The sequence below is a fragment of the Heloderma suspectum genome, chromosome 12 (assembly GCF_057233095.1).
Source record: "Heloderma suspectum isolate Gila_16-S chromosome 12, 16-S_ref, whole genome shotgun sequence".
In the NCBI taxonomy this organism is placed as follows: Eukaryota; Metazoa; Chordata; class Lepidosauria; order Squamata; family Helodermatidae; genus Heloderma; species Heloderma suspectum.
This window is the reverse complement of record NC_139469.1, coordinates 4,578,508-4,597,873: the sequence shown is the minus strand read 5'-3', so window position 1 is coordinate 4,597,873 and position 19,366 is coordinate 4,578,508. Positions and strand designations below refer to the sequence as shown.

The 19,366-nt window shown below is 48.0% G+C and overlaps 1 protein-coding gene across 9 annotated transcripts in view; it reads right to left on the bottom strand.

The window, feature by feature from the left end:
• TOM1L2 (target of myb1 like 2 membrane trafficking protein) overlaps nucleotides 1-19,366 on the bottom strand; it is a 67,081-nt gene that overhangs the window by 25,075 nt on the left and 22,640 nt on the right. For all 9 annotated transcript variants that reach the window (XM_084818161.1, XM_084818159.1, XM_084818156.1 and 6 more), the window contains exons 5-10: nucleotides 13,534-13,668; nucleotides 11,586-11,744; nucleotides 10,677-10,793; nucleotides 6,131-6,264; nucleotides 3,368-3,416; nucleotides 1,270-1,393 (exon numbers count right to left, since the gene is read on the bottom strand). In XM_084818161.1, the coding sequence (XP_084674287.1) occupies nucleotides 1,270-1,393; nucleotides 3,368-3,416; nucleotides 6,131-6,264; nucleotides 10,677-10,793; nucleotides 11,586-11,744; nucleotides 13,534-13,668 (718 nt within the window). The remainder of the gene's footprint in view (nucleotides 1-1,269; nucleotides 1,394-3,367; nucleotides 3,417-6,130; nucleotides 6,265-10,676; nucleotides 10,794-11,585; nucleotides 11,745-13,533; nucleotides 13,669-19,366) is intronic.

Genomic DNA, 19,366 nt, shown 5'->3' with positions numbered 1-19,366 from the left:
TCGGCTAATCTTCATAGGAGTAGAGAATCTGCCAGGCTAAACTTGCCCAGTTGGTTGACTTATTCTAGCAGTCTTTTTTCACACACGCACAGGGTCGAGGAGATCCTTGAGGGTTCATTTGGACTAAGCACTGCCTCACCAAATCAGGTTACATTGGAAGCTGCCTTGTCCATCTAGCCCAGTATTGTCGGCACTGACTGGCAGCAGCAGCTCTCCAGGATTTCAGGCAGGAGTTTTTCCTAGTTCTGCCTGGAGATGCTGCCGGGGATCAAACCTGGGACCTTCTGTGTGCAAAGCAGGGCTCCGCCACGCAGCTATGGCCAGGGATGTAGTATTGCAACGGAAACTCTCCCCACGACCTGAGTTCAATCCCAGTGGAAGCCGGGTCCTGGGTAGCCGGCTCAGGTTGACTCAGCCCTCCATCCTTCCGAGGTCGGTAAAATGAGTACCCAGCTTGCTGGGGGAAAGGTGGTCACGACTGGGGAAGGCAATGGCAAACCACCCCGCTACAGTTTGCCATGAAAACGCCAGCGCAAGTGGCGTCCTTCTAGGGGTCAGCAATGACTCGGTGCTTGCACAAGGAGGAACCTTTCCTTTCCTTGCAAATCATGCAAACATATCCCACTCAGAACCCCAAACACATACAGGGGCATAATCCACGGGAAATTGTTGCAATCCTCCAAGCTTGCATTTGTGTTTGAAAATGTGCACTTGCCCAAGTATGCACTTCTAAAAGCATACATTTGCCCTGGTGCACTCTTCCAAAACTGCACATTCCCCCCCCCACACACACACACACACTGCATTTTCATGCTTTAGGCTATGGAAGAAAAGTACAGTTATGGGGGGGGGGGTGCTTGGAAAAGCGTGCATTTTTCCTGTTCGAAAATGCACATTGTTCCTCTTTTAGGGGGAAAAAAGACGCTCGCAGTCTGGAGTGAGAGCAAGGGAAGGCAAGCATTGAGGTGGAAAACAGAGGACCTCAATGAGCTCAGACTTCACTCATTCTCCCATCCCATGGTCTTTCTCCTAAGCAGAATTACAATCTTCAACATATTTGTGCACCATAAGCCCCTGGGATAAGGTGAGATGCACACTCTCTAACAGCACACACTCGTCGTTACAACTATATGAGCTTCTTCAGGAACTCTGCAACTCATAAGAAGCTCTAAAGGCCGGTGCTGTGGACTAGCCTCATGCTACGTCCATTCACAATACCCACCTAGTCTTCAAAAGCAATTTTAAAAAACTGAAAGAGAAAACACTCACCAAGCCCAGCGAGCTGGGAAGAGAGCGTGGAGGCTGGAACGGTGTTTCCAACCATGGGGCTGACCACCGCTGGGGAGCCAGGGCCCAGGTCTATCAAATTGTCTTCAGTCACTTCACTGAGAACCTGTTGGGCCATGCAGGATAGGAGATGTTGTCACACAAGGTAGAAGCAGCCATGGCAGATCTACCTGTGTCCTGCCAAGTGCAACTTTTCACTTTTCGAACAAGTTTCTAGTCTTCACGCTGGGGAGAAAATCTTGGAAGAATATAACTGGCCTTTGCTAAAGGTTCAGAAGTCAAGGTGGGGGGAGCTAGATAGAGCTTTTGATGGTTATTGAGTCCATCCTTAGTGTTTTCATGCTCCTATAGCAGCCTTCCCCGACCTGGTGATGTGTAAGACTACAGCTGCCACTATACTCACCAGCACGCACACACAATCTACGCACAGTCTTTTCTTCCTTCCCTATCACACCCCAGCTAAAAAAGGTCACAATCCTACAAAATCCACCCTCCCAATGTGCAGCCAAGAGATGAATTCTATTCCAGTGTTAATGCTTATTTCGGATCTGAGAATTTGAGTTTCTTATGGAATCTGAGCACATTCTAGCGGCGGGGAGAAAAGAGAAACATTTTAACACGGCCACTGACAAACTGGAGCGTGTCCAGAGGAGGGCGACCCAGATGGGGAAGGATCTGGAAACGAAGAACGGTTGAAAGAATCGGGTAGGTTGCCCCTGGAGAACAGAAGATTAATAGCTGTCTCGCCATCTCTGAAGGGCTGTGATGCATAAGATGGAACAGACTTGTTCTCTGTTGCACCGGAGGGCAGGACTGAAATCAACAGGTGGAGATGGCAAGGAAGCAAATTTTGGCTAAGCAGGAGGAGAAACTTCCTAGCAGTAAGAACTTCTCAACGGTGGGACAAACAGCATTGGGAGGAGGGGGCTCTTCTTCACTAGAGATGCTCAAGAGGCTGGAAAACCATCCGTCAGGATGCTGTGGTTGCAAGATGCCTGCACTGAGCAGAGGGTTGAAGATTGCCAAGGTCTCTTTCGAACCTGTTTTTATTAAGTGAACTTTGTTATTGTATGCTGCCTTGGGAGGGCACCTAGTGTGAAAGGCGGCCAAGAAACATTAAAAAAAATAATGAATAAATATATGATTCCATGGTGATCTTGTTGGATTGAGAACAATACACATCAGCACAGCTTGCCCAGGTGTAGGAATGCAACTGATTTAAGCCCAAAGAAGACCTGTGTCAGGGTTGGAATTGAGCCCATAGAGCCCCAGAGCAGCTCTGATTCTGAGGAAGAGCTACAACCCGTGGGAGAGGAGCCCGCTCGTCTCTCAGAGGCGCAGCTGCAGGGAGAGCCCCCCCCCTGCTCGCATTCCTGAGAGAGATAGTGACCCTAGCTGTCAGGAGCGCCCTAGCTGCCTCTTAAAGTCCCCTCCAGTAGCCAAAACAAGACGCAGACAACAGAGATTCTTTCCAAGGCTTTATTCCTTTATAACTTAATGACTCTTTTAGATGCTAATTGCCAGCGACTAAGCAAGGAACTGCAAAGGGTATCTTAGCAGGGTAACCTAAGCTCCATGTACGCAGTTGGTCCCTGTTTGGAGGAGAAGGGCAGGAAAGCTCTGAAACATATGGGCTAGGAGGGGAGGCTCCCCCCCTTACCCGTGGGGCATCAGGGCGCAGCTGTTGCCGTAGCGCCAAGCAGGCTGAGCGACTCTCTGCGCCCTCCACCTCGTGCCTCTCTCTGCGCCGGCGCCTTGCATCTAGCAACAACCAATCTCCTGCTCTTTCGCTGCCAGGGTCACTATTTCTCTCAGGAATGCAAGCGGGGGCGGCTCTCACTGCAGCTGCGCCTCTGAGAGACAAGAGGGCTCCTCTCCCACGGGTTGTAGCTCTTCCTCAGAATCAGAGCTGCTTTGGGGCTCTATGGGCATAGTTCCAACCCTGACAACCTGAACTTCACTGTGAATATTCCCAAGTATTGGGGAGAAGTATTGTGCAGCAGCACGTCAGTCACAAGGACAACCCCTGCAAAGCCCACGGCTGCACTCTAGATAACAGAAGCCTGTCAGAAGAACTTACCCCGTTGCTTGCGTTCTGCGCAGAGCGACCCAACCTGTATCGCTCAAACCTGTGGCAGATGAGAAACAGGACAGGGTCAAAGGGATGGCATGTAGCAACTCTAAACAGGGGTGGGCAGAAACTAGGTCTCCAGATGTTTTGAGCTTCAACTCCCGGCATTCCTGGCTGCTGGCCATACTGGCAGGGGCTTCTGGGAGTTGCAGTCCAAACAATCTGGCCCTCTGCCTTCTGCTCACCCATGCGCTAAAGGACTCAGGTCTTATCACAAACCCAGGGTGGAGGAGGAGATCCAACTGTAATAGAGGGGCTACTCCATGCATCAACAGAGAAGGGATTAATTGGGAAAATACATAAAATTCTTAGTGAAGTACAAACTATGAATTATCGAAAGGAATGGGGAAAGGATATGGATACTATCACAGAAAAAGTGTGGTATTGGCTAGAAGAAAACCTAGGTAAAGTATTGATTTCTCAGCAAATGTGAAAGGGAAGAGCTAAAGGACCGTGGCCTGGTTCAGACGACACAACAGCCCACCACGGGTTAACCCCCCAATGGAGTTTATTTAAGGGTTAAATAGCACTCACAGAAGCCATGGTCTGTTTTAGGGTTGATGTGTATTAGTATAACCTACTATATGCTTATTACAAATCAGGAATGTTAATGTGCTTTTGGACTGTCGATATTTTTTGTTTTGGTACAATTTAATATGGTTATATAATTAAATTTTTATAACTACTTTTTACATTTTGTAGTATAGATTTGTTATTTAATCTAATTTTATTAAAGTTTATTTAATGGTAGCTCCATCCTAATCTTCCATTTCACAAGTTCATAGAGTCATAGAATCATCGGGGCCTACAAGACCATAAAGCCCGACCCCCTGCTCAGTGCAGGAAGCCTGATTCCCAGGCGGTCTCCCATCCAAGTACTCACCAGGGCTGACTCTGCTTAGCTTCCCATTTTGCTTTGTGTGTTCATTTTGGTTTAAGATAAGACCTTCATTAATATTTGCAGTTTTAGGGTTATGCAAAGGTTGTTTAGCCCTCAAATGACCCCTGCTGGCCAGGTTCACATGACACAAGTCACAGCAACCCCTGGCCACAGCTTATGCATATTCATAATGGCAGCTGGCATGCACCACAGCCCCTCGCAAGTAAATTAACCCATGATGGGCTGCTGTGGTACTTGACACTGCATAAATTGAAGAGGATTTACAATTTATCCCGATAATTGCTGGAGATATGGAAAAGCTCATGCATATTATATGCATGCATTTTGGAGCTGTAACAAAATTAAAAGCTTTTGGCATTTAGTATTATATTATACTGAACAGGCGATAATATTCCAAAGGAACCATGAAGAGTATTATTACATTATTTGGAAGGAGGCACGGTTATAGCTGACGCTGAGCTGATTGCAAACTTATCAACAGCAGCTAGAACGTCATCTGCTAAGTACTGGAAAAAGAAAGTGCACCGGCTCTCCCAGAATGGTTTGACAGGATTTAGGATATAGCTATGATGCATGCACTTACATACCGTGTTTGGGCTTGGGAAAACCAGATTTATGAAAATCAATTTATCAGGAAGCACTCAATACTTGGTTGTTTCTGGAATGATAAATTTGAGGATGACCCATGTCCCTTCTCACTGTTTATGTCAGCATAAGGAATCAATCTCCTCTGTAGTTTCTTTGTATTGGTTTGTAAAACGGTGGTGACGGGACCAGTGTCAATGAAGTGCATGTATAGGAATGCATGTATTTATACTGGTTATTTTATCACAATTGCCGCATGCGTCACTTTACAATGTGTAATCCTTTAAAACTGTGCGATACTGTTGTGTGTGTGTGCGCATTTCTTCTAAAGAGGCATTAATAAACTAAAAAAAAAAACACAGTGCAGGCAGCGGGTGTTTCCAGTAAGAGGGCCAACAGCCCTGGCACAGAGTTGGGAGAGATGGGCCTGGGCATAGCCTGTGACGAGCTTCAAATTATTCCATCACTCAACAGGCCAGAGTAACCTTCCGCAACCTGGTGCCCTCCAGATGAGTTGGACTACAACTCCCAGCATACCGCAGCCAGCATGGATGGCTGGAGCATGCCAGAATTTGTAGTCCAACATATCTGGAGGATACCAGGATGGAGAAGGCTCAACTCGAGCCAAACCCATCCCAAGGGACTGGGGTCTCCATCTGTGCTGCAGCGCGCACCAGAACGCCCCTCTTAACTCATAATTGGGACTGGATTTCTTGTGAGCTTGCCATAAACAAAATAACCAGTTTGTGATCTGACAGGGCCCCTAACCAGTGGGGTCACTCGTGCCCTAATACTCTGCAAGACACATTCCTTCCTGTTATGGAACAGGAACCATAACTGAGCAACTCAGCGATGGGCCTTGATGCAGAATGCGACTACAGGTGCTTCCAGACAAGGCTTCAATTTGTGCCACTGCACTGCCTCATTCATGGAATTTTATGGGGGTTCCAGATGGCAGAGTCTTCCATTTGTAACCCTCCCCGTGAGACAACACTGAAACAAATAATCATGTACCCTTTTAAGAGCAGTGTTGACCAGAGGTTCAACAAGCCTCCTCTAATTTGGCTGCCACCAGCTACATTTTTTTTAGCGGCTCGCTTTTTATTTCAACAAGGAAAAACACCTGCGTTGAGCAGGGGGAAAGCAACGCAGCAACCGCACGTGAGCGTAAGGCAGGAATTATCTGAGGCACAGGGGAAAAGGACTTGTAGGACAATGCCAGCCACCTCTCGTATCTGAGGAAGACGTTGTTCAAGTCATCGTTCACGTGGAGCAGCTCCTCTGTGACTTCTTCATTGGACACTCGGGAGATGAGCTCTACGATCCGCTGCTGCATAGATCGACAAGTGCGGTTCAATTCCTGGGAGGACAAAACAGCCACACCGTCAAGCGCAAGGAGTGCTGCCCAGTGTTTGCACCATGGGGGATACAGGCAGTCCCCTCAGCAGAAGCTGAGCCATGGCGGCCTGGCTGCAGGCCTCCCCACACCGCACAGCAGTGCCAGGCAAGGTGGACAGGGCTTGGCCAAAGGGTGCACATTTGCATGTTGGACTCCAACACTATCACACAATGCAGCTGGGGCAAAAGTGGGGCCGTTTTCAATGGCAACCTGCCCCGTGCCTGGTGTTACATAAGAGGCAGAAAAGAATGGCAAGGGGTCATCTGCTAGACTATCAAAATGCTGAATGACCCCCTATATCTTGTCCTGGTTGCAAAGCCTGAGTTATTCAACAAGGTATCTACTGTAAGGATATAGGGCAGGGGTAGGCAACATATCCCCCCACCCCACCTCCGCCCCCACACCGCCAAGAAGTTTTAAAATACATGTGTATGGGGGGAAATGGTGTCTGGAGCACTAGTGTGTGCCCAAAAAATCGGATCTAGCTTCTTCGCAAATCTAGCTGCTATGGAGCCCTAAAAGGGTCAAATCTGGCCTGCAAACAAGCTAGGTTTGACCTTTTTGGCACTCTGTAGCGCTCCCGAGTGTTCTTCCCCCCATATTTTTAAAAAATCATGTTTTGGGAGACTGCAGTCCACAAAGGAGGGGCAGTCCAGGAGTTAAAGCATCTTGAGAATCTGAGCAATTAAAAACACCCCCGCCCCGGCTATGTTTCTAGCCCTTATGGCCACAGAGATGAACCAGAGACTGTGCGGGCCAGATCTGGTGGATCTCAGGCGCAACAAGGTGGCAAAAGGTTTTCTGTGGTCTGGGCATCGGTGTCATGCAAAACTTTTTGCATCTCCCCCAAGACTAATAAGGGGAAATTAAATTAAGTGAAGTTACATGAACATACATGAGGTAAATAGCACAGCAGATGTGGAAAAACACCTTCGCACAGAATTTTGAGTTGCTGCACAATGCATGCAAGCCCATCAACAGCCTAAGCCAGGCTTCCCCAACCTGGGGCCCTCCAGATGGGTTGAACTAGCTGGGGATGATGGGAATTATGGTCTAAACCTTCTGAAGGGCCCCACGTTGGGAAAGGTTGCCCTAGGTCAAGCCTCAACAGCAGCAACCAGCTCTGCTTCCCGCTGCTGCCGCTTTAATAAGTGGTCACCTCTTAAAACAAAAATTATCCTGACCCCATTTGGCATTCCTTCCCCACCAAAGAGGAAACTGAGGACTACGGGTGGCCACAGCGATGGTATCCCCTTCGAGAAGAAAAGCAAGCCGCACTGGCTTCCCTTTCTTTGGCCTGACATTCTGAGCACGGGATAAATGTCACCTCCTGCGCTCTCTCTCCAGCTGCTTGAACAGCTTGAAGGCCATGTTTGCCAGTGTCAGCTTTGATCCCATCAGTTTCGAGCCAGACCGTGACAACTCAGAGGTTTGGGTTCAGGTGGAGAAAAGCAGGCTGGTGGGACCCATCTATCTGGCACAGCCACAGCGCCTGGTTACGTTCCATCAAGAAACTGGCATTGATTGAACCTTTACTGATCTTTTTTCCCCTTTATTTCTGACAGGTTGCCACCAAACAAGCAGCCATCTTCCCAGATCAGTTCACAGGCTGCCATGTGAAGTGGGAGACTTGCATGGAGAGGAGGCGTCTCCTCAGGGCCGTAGCTCAGCGGCAGAGCACTGGCTCTGCTTGCAGAAGGTCCCAGGTTCGATCCCCAGCATCTCCAGGTGGCGCTAGGAAGGAATCCTGCCAGAAACCCTAGAGAGCCACGGCTGCCAGGCAGTGTTGACAATACTGGGCTAGATGGACCAAGGATCTGACTCAGCATAAGACGGCGTCCTAAGTTCCTAAGGCTTCTTAATCTTCCACCTTACACTATATATATAAGGAAGAGAGGTCTCAAAAAAGAACGGAACTACATTAACGTGTTCTTCTACGCCAAGAGAACTTTTCGAGTTCTGCCTTGAAGGGCAGGAGCAATGCTAAAGAATTCTTAAGTTAAAACAAAGATCAGCTGACATTGGCCTGGAAAACTGGATCAACTTGGTCAGGCGCTCTGCTGCCCCAGTACATACTTGGCGGGGCAGGGCGGGGGGAGAGAAATCTGGCAAAGAGTTACATCAGAGCCAGCCTCCATATTCTGAACCCAAAACTGCATGGACACAGGTGAAGGAATGTACGCAAAACCTGATTGAATTGCATAAATTGGAAGTTTACTATGTGGCCTCGACAACTGAAATTCTTGGCACGGGCCGTGCAGCAGCAGCAGGGGCAGACATGTTCCGCGGAAGATCCTCGGCATCGGGGGAAATGAAGCCATTTATAACCAGCTGCTCTCAGCTCTCTGATCAGCCACAGAGATGGCTCAAATCCTCAGAAGACGGCCAGAGGCGGCTGCTCAGATAATGAGCAGGGGCAACTGGGATCAGTTTAAGCAAAATCAGCAGAATCAAGTGGCGACGGTTTTTCTGGACTGTACCGTTTCAGGCTACAGGTGGAGGGGGTTTCCATGTTTGAGTGTCTGAATGTCCCCGTCCCCCACCCCGAGCTCTGCACATAATAAAACACTATGTCAAGGAGGGAGAGGAGCAAGCCATGCCCTGTTCTTTAATATGCTAGTTCTGTATATGCAGGGAGGGGGGTTAGAGGGAGGAGCTTTCAAACACGGATCCTCTCTGTCTGTAGCCTGAAGTGGTAAAGTCCAGGAACACGGTTTGATCATGTGATTCGGCTGGATGCATCAGCTGCCTCTCAGTATGTGAAGCTAGGGGCGTGTTGTTGTTTTCTGGGCAAGAACTCTGTGTTGTCCAACTGCTGCAAAACTGCTTCTGACTGTAAAATTAGGGAGATGTCTACAGGGCCCTGACCAAACAACTGCCAAGGAGGGGCCTTATGTATTTCTCAGTCAATTCTTGTTCTATATGAACCACAAGTGAGGAAGCACACACAAACACACATGCACACACACACACTTTCTTTGTTTTGCTGTCTCCTCTGTTGAAACAGGTCTTGCAGGTTTTTGCATCGACAGCAAGGCACAAGAGATGTGTACTCACACCATGGGAAGTGAAACCCCTCTCACACCACTATCTCCACATAGTGGAGTCACAGAATCATAGAATCATAGAATAGTGGGGCTGGAAGGGGCCTATAAGACCACTGAGTCCAACCCACTGCTCAATGCAGGAATCCAAGTCACAGCATCCCCAACAGATGGCTGTCCAGCCTCATCTTGAATGCCTCCAGTGTGGGAGAGTTCACTACCTTCCTAGGGAACTGGCTCCATTGTCATATTGCTCTAAAAGTCAGGACATTTTTCCTGATGTTCAGCCGGAATCTGGCTTCCTGTCACTGGAGCCTATTATTCTGTGTCCTGCATTCTGGGATGATCGAGAAGAGATCTTGGCCTTCCTCTCTGTGGCAAGCTTTCAAGTACTTGAAGAGTGCTATCCAATCTCCCCTCAGTCTTCTCTTCTCAAGGCTAAACATGCCCAGTTCTTTCAGTCTCTCTTCACAGGGCTTTGTTTCCAGTCCCCTGGTCATCTTTGTTGCCCTCCTCTGAACCCTCTCCAGCTTGTCTGCATCCTTCTTCAAGTGTGGTGCCCAGAACTGGACACAGTACTCCAGATGAGGCCTAACCAGTGCTGAGTAGAGGGGAACTAGTACTTCCCGGGATTTGGTAGCTATGCTTCGATTAATGCAACCCCAAATAGCATTTGCCTTTTTGCAGCCACATCACACTGTTGTCTCATATTCAGCTTGTGATCTACAACAATTCCAAGATCCTTCTCAACTGTAGTGTTGTTGAACAACGTATCCCCCATCTTGTAACTGTGCATTTAGTTTCTTTTTCCTAGGTGCATAACTGGGCATTTATCCCTATTAAATTGCATTCTGTTATTTTCAGCCCAGCGCTCCAGTCTATCCAGATCACTTTGAATTTTGTTTCTGTCTTCCAAAGTATTAGCTATCCCGCCCAATTTTGTGTTATCTACAAATCTGATCAGCATTCCCTGCACCTCCTCATCCAAGTCATTAATAAAAAATGTTGAAGAGCACTGGGCCCAGGACTGAGCCCTGCGGCACCCCACTCGTTACCTCTCCCCAGTTTGAGAAGATCCCATTGATAAGCACTTTTTGAGTACGATTCTGTAGCCAACTGTGGATCCAGCTGATTGTTGTTTCACCTAGCCCACTTTGAGTTGGTTTGCTCATCAGGATATCATGGGGCACTTTGTCAAAAGCTTTGCTGAAGTCAAGGTATATTATGTCCACAGCATTCCCACAGTCAAAGCCAAGGGTTGGGGGATGGGGGGAGAACAGAGGAGCCCCATGTCAAGATCCAGGAATTATTCAATTCGAATAGACTTACTTGCAACAACTCAAGATCCGACGAATCTTCCTGCCCAGGGACCATTTCTGTGAGCATCTCAGACATCACTTTCATGTTCCCGCGAACAACATCTAGCTCGCTGCGCAGTCGTGCAATCTATTGGGGATGGGGTGCTTTTATTTATTAATTATTTACTTAACGATATTTATGAATTGTTTATATTAAAGAAAGTTCTAAGTGATGTACCAAAACAATGACCACCATGCCTTCATGCAGACGACAAAATTACCTTCCTGGGAGTGCTTGTTGGAAAAGGTACGTTTTCAGTAGGCACTGAAAACCCAGAACTGTTGGCACCAGCCTAATCTGGAGTGGGAGGAAGTTCCAGAGGGTGGTCGCTTTGTCACTAAATGCCCTATTCCGAGCCATGATAGACTGGACCTCTGAAATCTTGGGCACCACCAGGAGGGTATCTCCTGATGAGCTCAGCAACCGAGGAGGCTGGCAGGGGATCAGATGATCTCTTAAGTAACCTGGCCCTCCGTTGTTCAGGGCTTTGTAAACAAGTACCAAAAATGTAAACCTGGCCCAGCAGTATACAGACAGCGAATGCAGTTCCCTCAGCATAAGTGTGATATGCTGGTGATACGCTGCTCCCTGGTACCAACCTGGCCATTTATTTATTTATTACATTTATATCCCCGCTTTCTTCCATCATGGAACTCACAGTGGCTACATGTGGTTCCCAGGGGGTCTCCCTCCAAGCACTAACCAGACCCAAACCTGCTTAGCTTCAGCACGGTGGCTGCCTCATATACCTTCAGATGATGCCCTGGGACTTTTAAAGAAGCATGCAGTCTTCTACTGAAGGTGCGTGCATCTCACCGCTTAAAATGTGTGTTTTCCCTAGAGGCTGGAGGGCCTTGGACTGCCCCACCTGCGCAATACCTGTTCCGTATTTGCTGTGATGGGGCCGGTCACATTCAGAGCCGGAGCCTGAGGCGCCACAAAGGCTGTCGGAGACGGAGTGGAATAGGAACTGGAGCTCATCCTTTGCTGTGACTGGGACCTGTGCATATTGGCAGCCGGATCAACTTCGGGAACACTCTAGCAGAGAACAAAATGCAGACACCCTCAAAGAGGGACACAGCGCACGTTTGGAATCCCATCTCTCGGGAAACTCCACGGAGCAAGAAACACAAAACCAACAGCCACAAATTCTACCCCCAGGAGAAAAACATGGCTTACAGAACTGGGAGGAGGTTCCTGAAGGATAAAACTTTCGCCTTGGTTGTGCTGATATGCCTGGCACACGTGTCGGCGGGAGCGTTAGAGACAGGGCTGCAGTTCTCAAAGTGCCAGGCCAGTCTCCAGGAAGAGATGCAGATGCATGCAGAAGGCAGAGGATCTCGGCCAGATTTTTGTCCCAGTGTCTGGCGGGGCAGCTCCTTCCCTCTCTGTTTGACTAGGGCAGAGGTGCAGAACCATTTCGTGGTTTCCTGGCTTTTGCGCAGTCCCTGCCCATTCCAAGTCAGAAAGCCTCTCCTAAGGCTGAGCTACTGGCAGTAAAGAGCCTTAAGCTCAAATAGGCTGGTATTTTTGGAGAGGCATTTTGGGCCTGCCCCCATTTGCCTTTGGCTCCTCTCACTACTGGAATGCAGCCCAGGACGTTTCTCCAAAATGGAATTTGGGCATCTAGCTGAAAGAGGCTCTGCACCCAGGGACCAGGGGAAAAGGGCTTAAGGGATTCAAGGAACTGATGGAGGAGGAGGAGGAGAGATGGCTGCCAACAGCTGTTAGCCACTTCGGCTAAATGGAACCTCCAAGTGCAGATGCAGGATGCCCCTGAATACTAGTTTGCTGGGGAGCTGCAGGGGGAGGAGAGGGCTATAGTCCAAAGCCCTTGAGATGTCTGACAGCTCCGATTCTGAATCAGAGTTGGAACAGCTAGATCACAGTCTGGGGGAGGGACCTTCCCTAGAGCCCCAAGACACTGGGAGAGATTCCTCCAAAGGCCTTGACAAACAGATGGCCCAGGCTGAGTCCCTGCCCCCTCCCTCCACCATCAGACCTCAAGTTTCCAAGGAGGAGGAGGAAGAGGGGCATGACCTGAGAGATGCTAGGGCGAGTTGCAAAGCAAAGTGGGAAAAGTGAGGGGAAGGGCTCAGATGCTCCGCCAGGATAGCCAATCTTGGAAGCCAATGTTGGCAGGAGCCACCCTAAGGGAGGGGCATCACTGCAGAGCAAGTCTGTCCGTGAGGTTCACAGGCAAACTGTCGGCAACTTTACTATCCTCTGGTTCATATCCTCTTGAGTAGAGAACGCAGATTAGTTGTTTAGGACCTGAGGCAGTCTGAGAGCTTCCTTGAATCTACATTTGTAGAAAGTCTAATCTCCAGCAAATAAAGTCGCATTAGCCTGCGGCTTTGTCTCTTTGTGGTGTTGACTGCGAAGGGGAAGGATGATCCAATCCAGACTGTAACCCCTTTCTAAAGCCATCTGAGCCAGTGGTGCCCCCCAGCTCCTTTCAGCTTAGCTTCAATATTGCTACAGGACATAGCACAGCCAAACCTTTCTCTGGGTTTTTGCTCCTTGGACAAACTGAGAAAAAAAGCTCTCTCACAGCTCTGGTTGTGAGAGAGCAACACACTTGCTCTGTCCCAAGCACACACTTCTCTGTCCCTTTAAAATTCACTCCAGAGCTCAGGGAACATGCAGGAGTCAGGAATCCTTTCATTCTTCCCATCCTCTGACACAGAGGTGGGGAGAAAGTAGTTCTCCAGATGTTTGGGACTTCAACTCCCAGAAGCCCCAGCTAGCATGTGCAATGGTCAGGAATGCTCTCACCCAGACGACATAGCCCTATGCTCTAACACAGACAGCACAGCCCACTTACTCTCTGCGGCGTGTGGATTGGAGACAGAGCGTCCAGATCGGCCATCGGGAATTCGACCCCTTTCCTTTTGAGTTCTTCATAAATATGCACCACCCCGGTTAGGTCTGGGCTGCTTCGGAATGCATCAGCCCAGGCCTGGAAAACAAACAAACAGGAGCGTCATCTGATTTTCACATAACCAGGATTTCTTCCATCATGGAGTCTGGCGTTCAATAAGCCTAATCTGAAAGAGACCAGTTTTCCGTGGGTACAGAACGAATCAGGACTCTGCCTGAGATCTGAGAGGGATGCTGCCAAGTCAGAGTAGACCAGCCTTCTCCAACCTAGGTCTTTCCAGTTGTGTTGGACTGCATCTCTCAGCATCCTCCAGCAAGCGGGCAGCCACAGGCCAGAGGGTTATTATGCCAGCCTAGTATTGAAGCCTAGTATCTCCCAGAAGCCACCGTTGCAGGCAGGTGAGTGAGCAGGCTGGCAGAGGAGGAATGAAGTGCCAGCACAGAAACTAAGTAGGGTGTAAGACAACCAAAACCTCCTCCTCTGCACCCAGCGCAGATGGGCACTGGGCTGCTGGAGGACAGGCAGACAAACAGACGGACACCTCCGTCCCTTCTCTGCCTGCGCCCAGCAGGATAGCAGACAGTTTTGCAGGCTAGTCCTTTTTGTGGATTTACAAAGTTTATTTATAAGTCTCTATTATACCTACACACACACACACACACACGCCTCCAGCTCTCTAATTCAAACTCTACAACTATCTGTTTGGCAAATGAAGGTGATTCAGAAAACTACAGCTGAAAACTGATCTATTTGTAAACTTTCTTCAGCTTTAAAAATAACAACTACTAGTAAAACCCAGTAAAGATCAGGGTAAAGGCTGTGGCACAGTGGCAGAGCTCCTGCGTTGCATGCAGATGGTCCCAGGTTCAATTTCTGGCAACTCCAGGCAGGGCTGGAAAAACCCCTGTCTGAAAGAATACTGGCTTGGATGGACCAAGGCTCAGAGTCAGTATACAGCACCTTCACTGCCCCTTCATGGATCACTGCCTTGTTGTGGCGAAGGGGCTAGAGTAACTCAGTGAAGCCATAAGCTATGTCGTGCAGGGCCACCCAAGACGGACAGGTCATGGCAGAGAGTTCTGACAAAATGTGGTCCACTGGAGAAGGACATGGCAACCCACTCCAGTATTCTTGCCAAGAAAACCCCATGGAACGTATCACAAGGCTAAAAGAGATGACGCCGGAAGATGAGCCCCTCGGGTCGGAAGGTGTCCAATATACTACTGGGGAAGAGCAAAGGGAATTTCCAAGTAGCGCCAGAAAGAGTGAAGCGGCTGGGCCAAAGACGAAAGGACACTCAGCTGTGGATGTGTCCGGTGGTGAAAAGAAAGTCCGATGCTGTAAAGAACAATATTGTTTAGGAACCTGGAATGTAAGATCAATGAATCGAGGTAAGCTGGAGGTGGTCAAACATGAGATGGCAAGATTGAACATCGACAACTTGGGAAGCAGCGAACTAAAATGGACAAGCACGGGCGAATTTAATTCAGGTGACCATCGTATCTACTACTGTGGGCAAGAATCCCTTAGAAGAAATGGAGTAGCACTCATAGTCAACAAAAGGGTGGGAAAAGCAGTATTGGGGTACAATCTCAAAAATGATAGAATGATCTCAGTATGAATCCAAGGCAAACCATTCAATATCACAGTAATTCAAGTCTATGCCCCAACCACTGAGGCCAAAGAAGCTGAGGTTAATCGGTTCTATGAAGACCTATAACACCTTCTAGAACTAACACCAAAAAAAGATGTCCTCTTCATCCTAGGGGATTGGAATGCTAAAGTAGGAAGTCAAGAAATCACCGGGATAACAGGCAAGCATGGCCTTGGTGTACAAAATGAAGCAGGACAAAGGCTAATAGAGTTTTGCCACGAGAACACGCTGATCATAGCAAACACTCTTTTCCAACTGCACAAGAGGCGACTCTACACATGGACATCACCAGATGGTCAATATCGAAATCAGATTGATTATGTCCTTTGCAGCCAAAGATGGAGAAGCTCTATACAGTCAGTCAAAACAAGACCTGGAGCTGACTGTGGCTCAGACCATGAGCTGCTTCTTGCAAAAGGTCGGCTGAAATTGAAGGTATGACCAAAGTCATATCCCTTATGAATATACAGTGGAGGTGAGGAATAGATTTATGGGATTAGACCTGATAGACAGAGTGCCTGAGGAACTATGGACGGAGGTCCGTAACATTGTTCAGGAGGCAGCAACTCAATCCATCCCAAAGAAAAAGGAATGCAAGAAAGCAAAGTGGCTGTCTGATGAGGCTTTACAAGTAGCTGAGGAAAGAAGGGAAGCAAAAAGCAAGGGAGAAAGGGGAAGATATACCCAACTGAATGCAGAGTTCCAGAGAATAGCAAGGAGAGACAAGAAGGCCTTCTTAAATGAACAATGCAAAGAAATCGAGGAAAACAACAGAATGGGAAAGACTAGAGATCTCTTCAAGAAAATCGGAGATCTCAAGGGAATGTTTTGTGCAAAGGCGAGCATGATAAAGGACAAAGAAGGCAGGGACCTAACAGAAGCAGATGAGACTAAGAAGAGGTGGAAAGAATACACAGAAGAACTATACAGGAAAGATCTGAATGTCCCTGATAGCCATGACAGTGCGCTCACTGAACTTGAGCTGGACATCCTCGAGAGTGAAGTCAAGTGGGCCTTAGGAAGCATTACTAACAACAAAGCTAACGGAGATGACAGTATTCCAGCTGAGCTATTTAAGATCCTAAAAGATGATGCTGTTAAAGTGCTGCACTCAATATGCCAACAAATCTGGAACACTCAACAGTGGCCACAAGACTGGAAAAGGTCAGTTTACATTCCAATTCCAAAGAAGGGCAACGCCAAAGAGTGTTCAAACTACCGCACAATTGTGCTCATTTCACATGCCAGCAAGGTGATGCTCAAAATCCTACAAGCTAGGCTTCAGCAGTATGCGAACCGAGAACTACCAGAAGTACAAGCTGGGTTTAGAAGAGGCAGAGGAACTAGAGATCAAATCGCCAACATTCGCTGCATCATGGAGAAAGCAAGAGAATTCCAGAAAAATGTCTATTTCTGCTTCATTGACTACGCTAAAGCCTTTGATTGTGTGGATCACAACAAACTGTGGCAAATTCTTAAAGTGATGGGAGTACCAGACCACCTTACCTGTCTCCTGAGAAACCTGTACGAGGGTCAAGAAGCAACAGTAAGAACCAGACATGGAACAACCGATTGGTTCAAAATTGGGAAAGGAGTATGACAAGGCTGCATATTGTCACCCTGCTTATTTAACTTATATGCAGAGTACATCATGAGAAATGCCGGGTTGGATGAATCAGAGGTCGGAATTAAGATTGCTGGGAGAATTATCAACAACCTCCGATATGCAGACGATACCACCCTAATGGCAGAAAGCGAAGAGGATCTCAAGAGCCTCTTCTTGAGGGTGAAAGAGGAGAGTGCAAAAGCTGGTTTGAAACTCAACATTAAAAAAACGAAGATCATGGCATCTGGCCCCATCACTTCCTGGCATATAGAAGGGGAAGAAATGGAAGCAGTGACAGATTTTACTTTCTTGGGCTCCAAGATCACCGCAGACGGTGACTGTAGCCATGAAATTAAAAGACGCTTGCTCCTTGGGAGGAAAGCTATGGCCAACCTAGACAGCATAGTAAGAAGCAGAGACATCACCTTTCCGACAAAGGTCCGTCTAATCAAAGCTATGGTTTTCCCAGTAGTAATGTATGGCTGTGAGAGCTGGACTATAAGGAAGGCTGAGCGCCGAAGAATTGATGCTTTCGAACTGTGGTGCTGGAGAAGACTCTTACGAGTCCCCTGGACTGCAAGGAGGTCAAATCAGTCCATCCTCAAGGAAATCAACCCTGACTGCTCATTGGAAGGACAGAGACTGAAGCTGAAGCTCAAATATTTTGGCCACCTAATGAGAAGAGAAAACTCCCTGGAAAAGACCCTGATGCTGGGAAAGATTGAAGGCAAAAGGAGAAGGGGACGGCAGAGGATGAGATGGCTAGATAGCATCACCGATGCAATGAATATGAACTTGAGCACACTCTGGGAGAGAGCAGAGGACAGGAAGGCCTGGTGTGCTATGGTCCGTGGGGTCATGAACAGTCAGACATGACTTAACGACTGAACAACAACAACAAGCGTTCCAGTAAGGTGTCACATCAATATAATTATCTAGCCACAAATCATTACTTGATTGCAGTTAAGACACAGAGCCCCCAGAACATGTCATCAGAACTTACTTAAAAAAAAAACACCAGGGAGAGATCTTTAACAGCGCAGCCCCTATACCCTTCTACTTCAGATGTGAGCCCCATGGGAACTCCGTAAGTGCCAGAAGAGAGAGTATAGGATTGCAGCCTAAGTGGGCCTAAATAAGTAAAAGAAATAAAAAGGTTTAAACAAGCCTTACTAACAAGACAAAAACAAACACTAAGAAGCAGTCTGCCAGCTTGAGCAAGTCCCACCAACCATTTGGGGACAGCTCCCCCTTTGTGCCCCCACCCCTTCACCCCCCCGGCTAGAACCTCCCAACCTCCTCACTCTCACAAAGGCAGGAAAGGTTATAGAATCATAGAATAGTAGGGTTGGAAGGGGCCTACAAGGCCATCGAGTCCAACCCCCTGATCAATGCAGGAATCCAAGTCAGAGCATCCCTGACAAATGGCTGTCCAGCCTCGTCTTGAAGGCCTCCAGTGTGGGAGAGCCCACCACCTCCCCAGGTAATTGGTTCCATTGCCGTATTGCTCTGACACTCAGGAAGTTTTTCCTGATGTTCAGTCGGAATCTGGCTTCCTGTAACTTGAGCCCATTATTCCGTGTCCTGCACTCTGGGATGATCAAGAAGAGATCCTGGCCTTCTTCTCTGTGACAACCTTTCAAGTACTTGAAGAGTGCTATCATATCTCCCCTCAGTCTTCTCTTCTCAAGGCTAAACATGCCCAGTTCTTTCAGTCTCTCTTCATAGGGCTTTGTTTCCAGTCCCCTGATCATCTTTGTTGCCCTCCTTTGAACCCTCTCCAGCTTGTCTGCATCCTTCTTAAAGTGTGGTGCCCAGAACTGGACACAGTACTCCAGATGAGGCCTAACCAGTGCTGAGTAGAGGGGAACTAGTACTTCCCGGGATTTGGAAGCGATGCTTCTATGAATGCAGCCCAAAATAGCATTTGCCTTTTTTGCAGCCACATCACACTGTTGGCTCATATTCAGCTTGTGATCGACGACAATTCCAAGATCCTTCTCGCTCGTAGTGTGGTTGAGCCACGTATCCCCCATCTTGTAACTGTGCATTTGGTTTCTTTTTCCTAGGTGCAGAACTTGGCATTTATCCCTATTAAATGCCATTCTGTTGTTTTCTGCCCAGCACTCCAGTCTATCCAGATCACTTTGAATTTTGTTTCTGTCTTCCAAAGTATTAGCTATCCCTCCCAATTTTGTGTCATCTGCAAATTTGATCAGCATTCCCTGCACCTCCTCCTCCAAGTCATTAATAAAAATGTTGAAGAGCACTGGGCCCTTGAAGATGTTGAAAATAAAAATAAAAATGTTGAAGAGCACTGGTTGAGTTAGCGCTCTCATTTTCACCTCCCAAGTTAAGGAAAATATCAAGGGAAGATACAAAATTAGGAGTACCATCAAAAATTTACAAGAACAAACTCGCATTTGCCCATGCAGCCTACAACGGAAGCCTTGCTGTGTATCCTCTATGGCCCGAAGTGAATGCATCATTACTTGTGTGCTAATGGCTCCATTACC